The following is an 11,417-nucleotide window of genomic DNA, read 5'->3' as shown; positions in this document are numbered from 1 at the left end:
CTTCCCATGTCCGCGATCTCTGGGAACTGCCTTTGTGATAGAATCCCTGCAGGAGTTTGGGGGAGGGGAGCCATAGCTGCCCAGCCCCCCCCGCCCCCCCCCGTCCCGTAATCCAACCCTCCCCTTCCCCTCAGTCATTCCAGAGTCCCAGCCCAGCCCCTGCCCTGGTTCAGGTGGGTTTATAGTCCCAGCTAGCTCGGGGCCCTCTCCCTAGGCCAGCGGCTTTCAGCCCGCGGGCCGCTTGCAGCCCAGTCAGCATGCTGCAGCCCGTGTCCCATGCTCAGGGCCACACAGGGAGTATAGGTCTCGTGCGGCTGCAGCCCACAATGGTTAGCCGGCAGAGAACCACCACTGCTCTCGGCTAGGCCTCTGCAAAGCTCCCTCGGTCTCTTACTGGGGGGCATTTCAGCCCCTGCCCTGGCTTAAAGGTGAGGAGTGGGAGTTAGAGGAGGAGAGAGCAGAGGATGCTGAACGCAGACTGGGGGGGGGGCGGGTCATTGCAGTTCAGGGGCTGCGCGATTTGAGCCCGACCCGGTGTGAGAATCCCCAGTAGAGCCTGGTTTCTCGCTCTTCCGTGTGCTGACTTCTCCTTGAGCTAACAGAGACGGTGTCCGGGGGGTGGGGGCCTCCGCACAGACCCAGGGCGGTAAGCGAGGTGAAGGTTTGGCCTTCGGGATAGCTGGCGTTCTGTAGCGCATCTGCAGAACCATGGGGGGGGGAGCCTGGGGCTGGGATAGCCGGGGGCTGCAGGTCAGGACTGAGGGGCACCGGCAGGGTTGTGTGTGTGTGTGTGTGAGGGGGTGAGCCCAGGGCTGGTCTGGCAAGGGGCTGCGGGTTGGGCATGAGGGGCACCGGCAGAGCTGGTGGGGGGTGAGCTGAGGGCTGGGATAGCCGGGGGCTGCAGGTCAGGACTGAGGGGCACCGGCAGGGCTGTGGGGTGAAGCAGCCCATCTGGCTCTAGGTTCCTCCTCTAGGTTTCTTGAGCACGGAAACATTTCCCTGCTCCCCCCCACAGAAACAACGAATCCGACCTTGGGCGTGGGGACGAGGCTGGCCCAGGGCGCGGGAGCTGCACGGTTTCTCTCTGATCCCATCACACCTCCCCTGCCCCCAACATGCCTCCCCTGCCCCCAACGCACCTCCTCTGTCCCCAACATGCCTCCCCTGCCCCTCTTGTTTCCTGGCCACAGGAGGAAGAGGACAAGGACGATCCCATCTACGTGTACGCTGACGAAGGCTACAGCCCCAACGTCAGGGGCAACTACTTCCGAGATGGGCAAACCCAGATTGGTGAGCGCCCCTTTGCCCTGGCAGCCCCCCAGGCCCCCTGTCTGGGAGCAGTGCTCGTGCCACGGGGGAACCAGCTGGGAGTGGGTGGCTGCCAGCCCAGGCTCTCCGAAGAGCCCAGCGGGCTCCAGCCAGAGGAGCCCAGAGAGGGACACGTGCCCGCGCAGGGCCCTCTCTGGCTGTGTGAGCTGGGCCCAGCGCAGCCCAGGAGGGGGACCCAGGTGTCTCTACGCCACCCTATGTCACTGCCCTCTGCAATCTGCCGTAGAGCAGCCCCGGAGATCTTTTGCCTTGTGCCAACTGCCAATGGGCCTCCCGGGCTGTTCTGGGGGCTGGGCACAGAGATGCTCGTTGCCCCAGGCAGAGGCACAAAGAGCAAGTGACTTTTTTAAAGACACCCAGGGGGTCAGCAGCAGAGCCAAGAAGTGACCCTCCATCTCTTGCGTCCCAGCCCCATGACCCTGCTTGCTCTGCGAACGTGTGCTCCCCACATCTCTTTCCCTTGGCAACATCATGTGGCAGAGGGTTCTACCGGCTAACGTACATTGTCCTGAGCAGTAATGAAATGATCCAAAGCCCTTTGCTTGGCTACATTAGTGATCAATGGCTCCATGTCTAGTTGGCAGCCGGTGTCAAGTGGAGTGCCCCAGGGGTCGGTCCTGGGGCCGCTTTTGTTCAATATCTTCATAAATGATCTGGAGGATGGTGTGGATTGCACTCTCAGCAAATTTGTGGATGATACTAAACTGGGAGGAGTGGTAGATACGCTGGAGGGCAGGGATAGGATACAGAGGGACCTAGACAAATTGGAGGATTGGGTCAAAAGAAATCTGATGAGGTTCAATAAGGATAAGTGCAGGGTCCTGCACTTAGGACGGAAGAACCCAATGCACAGCTACAGACTAGGGACCGAATGGCTAGGCAGCAGTTCTGCGGAAAAGGACCTAGGGGTGACAGTGGACGAGAAGCTGGATATGAGTCAGCAGTGTGCCCTTGTTGCCAAGAAGGCCAATGGCATTTTGGGATGTATAAGTAGGGGCATAGCGAGCAGATCGAGGGACGTGATCATCCCCCTCTATTCATAGAATCATAGAATATCAGGGTTGGAAGGGACCCCAGAAGGTCATCTAGTCCAACCCCCTGCTCAAAGCAGGACCAATTCCCAGTTAAATCATCCCAGCCAGGGCTTTGTCAAGCCTGACCTTAAAAACCAATTTGACATTGGTGAGGCCTCATCTGGAGTACTGTGTCCAGTTTTGGGCCCCACACTTCAAGAAGGATGTGGATAAATTGGAGAGAGTCCAGCGAAGGGCAACAAAAATGATTATGGGTCTGGAACACATGACTTATGAGGAGAGGCTGAGCGAACTGGGATTGTTGAGTCTGCGGAAGAGAAGAATGAGGGGGGATTTGACGGCTGCTTTCAACTACCTGAGAGGTGGTTCCAGAGAGGATGGTTCTAGACTATTCTCAGTGGTGGAAGAGGACAGGACAAGGAGTAATGGTCTCAAGTTGCAGTGGGGGGAGGGTTAGGTTGGATATTAGGAAAAACTTTTTCACTAGGAGGGTGGTGAAACACTGGAATGCGTTGCCTAGGGAGGTGGTGGAATCTCCTTCCTTAGAAGTTTTTAAGGTCAGGCTTGACAAAGCCCTGGCTGGGATGATTTAATTGGGGATGGGTCCTGCTTTTGAGCAGGGGGTTGGACTAGATGACCTCCTGAGGTCCCTTCCAACCCTGATATTCTATGATTCTATGATTCTATGCTCCCTCCCTCCCCAGTGCCCTGCTCACACCTGTGGGCTGCGGCTGCAGGGGCTTCCTGTTCGCCAGCTAGACAGTCCTGCCGCAGAGCCCGAGGCCACGCCCGCTGCAGTGCCAGGGGAATCTCCACTAAGGCTAGCGGTGAGGAGCCCCCGCTGGTGGAGAACGAGGGCTGCATGTGCCAGAGGGAGGCTGATGTTCCCTCCAGCAGGGGGCAGTGGTGGCATGTGTGGGCCCCCACCCGACCCTAGGGGCCCTAGGGCTGCTGCCCTCCCCCCCCCCATCCTGTGCGTGGTCTTGGTACTTTATTATCACCGTGAGTCCAGCCCTGCGGGAGGCTCCCACCCCCTGGACCGCTGCAGGGCTGGACCGCAGCCCCCTCCCCTTTGCCTCCGCAGACTTCGTGCTGGTCTGGGAGGAGAAGGTGCGCCCCCCGAAGAAGAGGAGGGGGAAGCTGGCCAGAGACGACCGGACAGACGGGCACCGCGAGCACTGGAAGAGGAAGTTCCTCAACAACCTGAGAAATGCCGGGCTGCTGATGGAGAAGGTGAGAGGAGAGACTTATCCCGTGGGCCCCTGCCACGTGTCTCTCCCAGGTCCCTGTCACGTCCCTCCTCCCCCTGGGCCCCGGGCCCCTGCCACGTGCCTCTCCCAGGTCCCTGTCACGTCCCTCCTCCCCCTGGGCCCCGGGCCCCTGCCACGTGCCTCCCCCCAGGCCCTGTCGCGTCCCTCCTCCCCCTGGGCTCCGGGCCCCTGCCACGTACCTCCCCCCAGGTCCCTGTCGCGTCCCTCCTCCCCCTGGGCCCCGGGCCCCTGCCACGTGCCTCCCCCAGGTCCCTGTCGCGTCCCTTCTCCCCCTGGGCCCCGGGCCCCTGCCACGTTCCTCTCCCAGGTCCCTGTTGCGTCCCTCCTCCTCCTCCTGGGCCCCGGGCCCCTGCCATGTACCTTCCCCCAGGTCCCTGTCGCGTCCCTCCTCCCCCTGGTCCCCGGGCCCCTGCCACGTGCCTCCCCCAGGTCCCTGTCGCGTCCCTCCTCCCCCTGGGCCCCGGGCCCCTGCCACGTGCCTCTCCCAGGTCCCTGTCGCGTCCCTCCTCCCCCTGGGCCCCGGGCCCCTGCCACGTGCCTCTCCCAGGTCCCTGTCGCGTCCCTCCTCCCCCTGGGCCCCGGGCCCCTGCCACGTTCCTCTCCCAGGTCCCTGTCGTGTCCCTCCTCCCCCTGGGCCCCGGGCCTCTGCCACGTGCCTCTCCCAGGTCCCTGTCGTGTCCCTCCTCCCCCTGGGCCCCGGGCCCCTGCCACGTGCCTCTCCCAGGTCCCTGTCGCGTCCCTCCTCCCCCTGGGCCCCGGGCCCCTGCCATGTGCTTCACCCCCCTTTGGGTCCCAATCGCGTTCCTCCTTTCTCCCCCCTGGGCCCCAGGCCCCTGCCGTGTGCCTCCCCACTCCGGTCCCCGCCGCATCCCTCCTCCCCCTTAGGCCCTGGGACCCAGCCGTGTGCCTCTCCCCAGGTCCCTGTCGCGTCCCTCCTACCCCTGGGCCCCAGGCCCCTTCCGTGTGCCTGCCCCACCCTGGGTCCCCAACTTGTTCCTCCTTCCTCCCCTCTGGGCCCCTGCTGTGACCCTCCCACCCAGGTACCCGCCGCATCCCTGCTCCCGGGCCCCTGCCATGTCTCTCCTCCCCCCTGGGCCTAGGGCCCCTGCCATGTGCCTCCCCGCTCCAGTCCCCACCATGTCCCTCCACCACCTGGCCCCCTGGCCCCTGCCATGTGCCTCCCCCCTCGGTCACCGCCGCATCCTTCCTCTCTCCTGGGCCCTGAACCCCTGCTGTGTCCCACCCCCCCCCCCCGACCCCCCCCCGGTCCCTCTCCCCCTGGGCCCCAAGCCCCCGTAGGGTTGCCAACTTTCTAATCGCACAAAACCGAACATCCCAGCCCCTTCTCCGAGGCCTCCCCATGCCCCTCCCCTTCTCCGAGGCCCCGCTCCCACTCGCTCCATCCTCCCTTCTTCCATTGCTCATTCACTTTAGCTTGTCTGGGGCAGAGGGTTGGAGTGTGGGAGGGGGGTGAGGGCTCTGGCTGGGGGTGCGGGCTCTGGGGTGGGGCCGGGGATGAAGGGTTTGGGGCGCAGTAGGGGCTAGGGCAGGGTGTGGACGGGGTGCGGGCTCCAGGAGGGAGTTTGAGTGCGGGAGGGGACTGCGGGCTGTGGGAGGGGGTTCAGGGTGTGGGGTCCTGGTGGGGCTCACTGCAGCTCCCAGGAAGCGGCCGCCAAGTCCCTGAGGCTCCGAGCCGCATGGGCGGCCAGGGAGGTGTCGTGTGCTGCCCTTGTGCCCGCAGGTGCTGCCCCCCAGCTTCCATTGGTTGCAGTTCCTGGCCAATGGGAGCTGCGGAGCCAGCACTAGGGGTGGGGGCAGCGCCCGGAGCTGCCCTCGCGCCTAGGAGCCACAGGGAGCTGGCGGCCATGTGAATTCTGGGCAGGCAGGGAGCCTGCCTTAGCCCCCAGCCCCCACTGCCCCGCTGACCGGAGCCCCCAGAGTCCCTTTTTGACCGGGTGTTTCGGTCAAAAACTGGATGCCTGGCAACCAAGGCCCCTGGCGTGTCCCTCCCCGCTCCAGGCCTGACCCCCCTGCAGTGTCCCCTCCTCCGAGCCCCAGCTCCCCACAGGGTCCAGGCCCCTGCTGCATCCCATGCCCCCCAGGCCCTCACCATGTCCCTCCTTCCCAAGGCCTTGGCCCCGTCCCACGTTCCTCCCTGCTCCAGCCAGGCCTGGCTGCTGCTGATTGGGGTGACTGTGCATTGGGGGGATCTCGAGGCCTTGCTGGCCCCAGGTGAAGGCAGTGGGGGAGAAGGCAGCTGTCTTCTGCCTGACCCCAGGGCTGTGTGTCCCATCCCTGCCCTATAGGCCCTGGCCTGGAGCTGCCCCTGGACGCTGGCACATGGCAGCTCTGCCCCTCTGGGGGCTCCGTGTTCAGCCCCCTCCTGCTTCCCCCCCAGGAGGAGATGCGGAGCGAGCGGAAGACCATCCACTACCTGAAGCTGAGCGCCCCGTGGGACGTGCTGGTGTACTATGCCGAGGAGCTGTGCATGCGAGCCCCCCTGCAGGTCCGTGCGCCCCGGCGGGGCGGGGTCTCTCCCACCGGCCCCCCATTGCCCTTTGCTGGGGGAGGGTGCCTCCTACCCAACTCTGCCGGCACCCCTCAATCCCGACCCGTAGCCCCCTACTATCCCAGCCCCCACGTCCCCAGCTCCGCTCGGCCCCCCTGGGGGTAGGAAGTAGTGGGGGGACGAGCCCCGTCTCCGCCCGGAGGCGACTGTCTGTCGGGGAGGTTCCCCTGGCCGCCCCCAGCCCTGACGCTCAATCCTGACCACAGGCCCAGCCCAGCCCGGACTGGAACAGCTCCGCCGGGGTCCTGGGGAGTCTGTGCATCCCCAACCTGCTGCACCAGCACGTCCCCAACCAGCCCGTGGACTATTACACCTGCGCCTTCCGACGGTCCAAGCTGGACAAGTGAGTCTGGGCGGGCGAGCGGGCCGGGGAGGGGAGAGGAGGGGGCAGCCGCTCCCAGTGGGCTGGGGCTGAGGGAAACCCTCCCCTGGTGCCCGCGAGTTCCTGTCCAGCGATGCCGTGTGGGTAACTCGCCAGGCAGCTGCTTGGGGCTGAACGTGATGTTCATAAAATCGATAGCTTCCCTGGCCCAGCTCTGCTGGTGCCCCTCAATCCCGACCCGCAGCCCCCCTGACATCCCAGCCCTTTGGCTTTGTATAGTTATGTACCGAGCCAGCCAAACACACCTGATGCCCACCTGTGCTGCCCCCCCCCCCAGCTCTGCTAATGCTCCTGAGCCACGACCCCTAGCCCACGGGCCTTCTCCGAGCCCTGACTGGCCACTGGCTGTTGTGGGACCTGGTTTGCCGGGCTCTGTGAGAGCAATTGATCAGAGCCCCTGGTGCCCATCTCAGTGGAAGAGATTTTCCAGCCCTTGACACAGATGAGTTTGTAGTCAAGCAACCGGGGGCAGATCCTAGTCTGAATTTCAAGGCAGGGGGGCGAGTGGAAGCATTGCCAGGAAAGTAACTCCCAGCCCTCACCTCCTGGGCTGTTTGTGCAGGGAAGTCCCCTGCTGAGGGCCTGGCCCTGTGTCACGGAGTCCCCGGGCGACGCTCTGGAACTGCTCCCCATGAAGCCAGGCAGGACTCTGGGGCAGTCGCCTTCCTGTGAGCAGCCTGTCTGCAGGGCACACAGCTCACACAGCTTCCACCTTCCTGGGTCTGACCTCGGAGCATTCAGCATCCTCTGCCCCTCCGTGCCAGGAAACAGGGTGTCGGCCATTCCCTGTGTCCAGACCCCTGCACACACCTGCCCTCTAGGGCTCTGCAATGATCATACACCATTACTCCACCACCTAGATACTTAAGAACTACATAGGGGAAACTGAGGCACCCCCAGACTATTCAGAGGAAACATTAAGAACAGTTCCACTTCATCACACCCTGCCAGTGGGATGTTCCCAGAGAGGCCAGCAGACGGTGAAGGCAGGTGACTGGAAGGGCTTTCAGAGGCAGCAGCTGCCTGGGTGCTTGAGAGCAGCCACTTCCCGCCATGCAGCACGTGCTGGCTCGGTGCTGTGTCTTGCAGGCTCATGCCCAGCCTGCTCCCACCAAGGCAGCGGGGCTGGATCGGGCCCTTTCCCTTGCTGCGTGTCAGGATACCTGGGAGGGTCAGGAATGGACCCTCCCATCCCTTTGGGGGCTGGGTGACTCACAGGTTCTTGGCCCCCGGCCCATCACCACAGTATCTGAGCAGTTCCCTGTCTTGACTGGGTTTATCCTCCCCCCCTTCCCGGGAGTCTGGCCAGGGTTGGGCCCTGCTGGGCCGAGAGCCCAGAGACACTGAGTGACATGCCCAGGGTCACACAGGGAGTCTGTGGCAGAGCAGGGATTCAAACCCAGGCCTCCCAAGTCCAGGCTGCTTCCCTGACCACTGGGCCACCCTTCCTGCTACTTCCTGCTACTCATGGCACGTCCCGCACTCTGGAAGGCGCTCAGATACCCCGGTGATGGGCCTGGAATAAATCCCTGGGCGGAGGAGACCATGTGTTGCCTGCGTGACCCTCTCGAGGGTGCTGGAGCAAAACAACACCTCGCAGGGTCCCCCTGAGGCTTGGCTGGAGGCAGCGGTAGGGTTGCTAACTTTCTAATCCCTGAAAACCGAACACCCCTGCTCTGCCCCTTCCCCGAGGCCCCGCCCTCTGCCCCACCTCTTCCTTTGAGGCCCCCCGGCCCCACCTGTAGTGTGCTCCCCTTACCCCCTCTGTCGCTTGCTCTCCCCCCCGCCCCCGTTGCTCACTCCCCCTCCCCTGGGACTCAGCTGGTGCCAGCAGAACCGGGCTGGGAGGAGCTGAGGCCGAGTCTGTCCATTCGGGGCACAGCGTGGCACGGCAGGGGTCAGCCCCCGGGGCAAGGGGCTGGGGTGGGGAAATCGCGGCACAGCGGAGAAGGGAAGGGGGTCCCTGAGTGAGGGGCTGGGGAAATCGGGGCACAGTGGGAGGTGTGGGGGGCAGACAGGTAACACCCCCCCACACCCTGGATGGCGCTGGGACCTACTTTGGAGCCTGGTCCAGGAGCCACCCAGTTCTCGCCATGGGGCTGGGGGGTGGGAAGAGCAGCAGCTGCTAGGCAGAGCTGCGCCCCCAGGCTCCAGCAGCAGCTGCTGCTCTTCCCACCCCCCAGTGGCAGAGGCCGGTTACTGCAGGTAACTGGACTTTTAGCGCCCAGTCAGCTGTGCTGACCGGACGCTGCCAGGTTCCCTTTTCAACTGGACGGTCCCGTCGAAAACCGGACACCTGGCAACCCTAGGGGACCCCAGGCCCAGGGACCAAGCCCGCCAGGCAGCACCGTCCTGGCTCTCTCTTCCCCTGGCCCCACTGCAGCGAGGCTGTTTGTTGTTTATCCCCCCAGGTTCCTGGGCAGCGACTCCCGGGACTCCTACTTCAGCAACACCCAGCGACATCGCATCGTAAGTGGGGTGGGGGGAGCCTGGGGACCTCAGGGGCCTGCCCCCCTCTGCGCCAGCCATGCCAGGCAGCCTGAGCTCTGCGGCTGCTCTGCTAGGGGCGGCTCTGCTGAAGGTTCAGGGTTGGGTCCAGAATTAACCCTCTTGCCCATCGCACTAGAGACAGCTCTGCGGACCCGTCATGTGGTGGGAGGCCAGATCGAAATCCCCTCGCTCTCTAATGGGCTGATTTAACTCCCCCTCAGATCCAGCCCACCGGCTCTGTGTGGAAACCCCCACCCAGATTCCCCCTTCATGGCTTCAGGCCCAGCTCTGTGCTTTAGCTTCTGTGGGCCCCACAGCTGGTGGGAAATGCTAGAACCAGCGACGTGTGTTCGAATCCAATCTCAGGCTCTAGGGCATGGCTGATTGCCTGGGGAAGGGTCAGGAAGGCTCCCTCTGCCCTGCATCTAGCACAGGCCAAGGGGAGTGTGGGGGCATCAGAGCCGCGGGCAGCTCCTGCCCTGGGGGCTGGGCCAGAAAGGTCAATGCAAAGGCTCCCGTTAGCGTCCCAAGGCCCAGGTGTGTGAGCTCCACAAGGCTGTGCCTAGCCGGGGCTTGCTGGGTTCCTGCTCTGCGTGAGCCCCGGCGAGGGCAGGCATTGCTGATGGTGCCGCGCCCCTCGGGTCGGCAGGTCTATGAGATCCTGGCTCGCACCATCTACGGGAAGCGGAAACGCGCCGAGATCGGGATCAACCGGCTGCTGAACGAACGGGTGTACGCTGCTGCCTTCCCACTGCACGAGGTAGGGGCTGCCGGGTGGGCTGCCTTCCCTCCGGATCTGGGATGGGGGGGCCTGGGAGGGAGCCGTCCCTCTGGAGCTGGGATGGGGGGGCCTGGGAGGGAGCCGTCCCTCTGGAGCTGGGATCGGGGGTCCGGGGGGCAGCTGCTGGCTCCGCAGGTCCTGGCTGGTCACTGCAGCCATTCAGCTGGCACTAGGCGGGGGTCCTGGGCACAGCAGAGACCCTGCCCCATCCTTGCTGTGCAGGTGGCCGACCCACCTCCCTCTCTGTTGCCTTGACCCAGGGCCCCTTCGAGACGCCTGAGTCTGAGGTCCCCGATGACGCCCTGAACCCTCGCCAAGTCCTCTACCGCTTCTGGGCCCAGTGGGGTTGCTGGTACCGGTACCAGCCACTGGATCACATCCGCGAGTACTTCGGGGAGAAGATTGCCATCTACTTCGCCTGGCTGGGTGAGAGCCCACCTCCTCCTCCCTTCTGTCCGCCTCTGCCCCACCGCCCCCACCCCCTAGAGCATCCCAGGGGCCAGCTTGGGGCTGGGATGGGGATCACGGGGATTCTTCCTGGAGCCTGCTGGACACACAGAGCCCCGGGGCTTCTCTCTGCCCCCAGCCGGGCTCACCCAGGCTGTGCTGCCTGGTGGCACCGCCCAGGGCTCTCGGGGTCCTGGCCAGCAGAGGCAGACTCCCAGCACCCTGACTGATACGGAAGGGGCCATGGGGCAGGACCACATGGGCAGTTCTCCTGGTTCTTTCCCTTGGTGCTGCCGCTAAGTGCCAGCAGTGCCATGTGGATGCTGCCCTGGTGCCCCGTGCTCCTGCTCCACAGGGGCGTGGGCAGGCGTGGGGTGGAAGAGGGCAAGCGAGGTGCCATGGGGAGCTCTGTGAGTGCCTTAGTCCTGCCTCCAGCCTGCCAGGTGGGGCGGGATTGTTGTCCGCATTTTACAGCTGGGGAAACCGAGGCACAGACGAGGGAGGGACTTGCCCCAAGCCACACAGAGCATCAGCCCCAGGGGTAGAACCCAGGAGTCTTGGTGCCCCACCCTTGATGGAGAGGGGAGGGAGGGGGTCTCCTGTGCCCGGTGTCACCCTCCTCCAGGGGCTGGTCTCACGTGCCCGTCCCCTCTGCAGGCTTCTACACAGCCTGGCTGCTCCCTGCTGCGGCCGTGGGCACCATGATCTTCCTCGCAGGCCTGTTTGCCATGGGAACCAACACGCCAGCGTGAGTCTGTGGGGCTGGGGTGGGGAGCGGGGGGGGGGGGGAATGGGACGTGGTGTGTGTGAGGAAGACAGCTGCCATGCTACCCTTCCCCCCTCCCACAGCCGCCCCCCCCTGCCATCCAGCCCTCAGACCCAGGAATTCACAGGCTGCCTCCAGCCACTGTGTGCCCCGTGCTGCCTTCTCGCAGGGCCGGTGGGGCAGGGCAGTTGAGGGGGAGGGGGGCTATAGGGGCTACTCCAGCAGCTCCCGTCACTCTCCGCTCCCAGGCCTAGCAAAAGCCATCGGGTCACTGCTGTGAGAAGAAAGGGGGTGGGGGCGAAACAGCGAGGTGCTTTGATATGGATGCTAACCCAGCCCTGTGCTCAC

At 64.5% G+C, this 11,417-nt stretch overlaps 1 protein-coding gene across 4 annotated transcripts in view; it reads left to right on the top strand.

Moving 5' to 3' along the window:
• The window catches only part of LOC125624290 (anoctamin-7-like), a 32,040-nt gene that overhangs the window by 3,171 nt on the left and 17,452 nt on the right, over positions 1 to 11,417 (top strand). For all 4 annotated transcript variants that reach the window (XM_075120998.1, XM_048824827.2, XM_075121000.1 and 1 more), the window contains exons 2-9: positions 1,191 to 1,290; positions 3,448 to 3,596; positions 6,033 to 6,140; positions 6,410 to 6,546; positions 8,997 to 9,054; positions 9,725 to 9,835; positions 10,117 to 10,282; positions 10,961 to 11,051. In XM_075120998.1, the coding sequence (XP_074977099.1) occupies positions 1,191 to 1,290; positions 3,448 to 3,596; positions 6,033 to 6,140; positions 6,410 to 6,546; positions 8,997 to 9,054; positions 9,725 to 9,835; positions 10,117 to 10,282; positions 10,961 to 11,051 (920 nt within the window). The remainder of the gene's footprint in view (positions 1 to 1,190; positions 1,291 to 3,447; positions 3,597 to 6,032; positions 6,141 to 6,409; positions 6,547 to 8,996; positions 9,055 to 9,724; positions 9,836 to 10,116; positions 10,283 to 10,960; positions 11,052 to 11,417) is intronic.

Source organism: Caretta caretta, chromosome 18 (genome assembly GCF_965140235.1).
Source record: "Caretta caretta isolate rCarCar2 chromosome 18, rCarCar1.hap1, whole genome shotgun sequence".
Classification (NCBI taxonomy): Eukaryota; Metazoa; Chordata; order Testudines; family Cheloniidae; genus Caretta; species Caretta caretta.
This window is presented reverse-complemented; position numbering and strand designations above follow the sequence as displayed.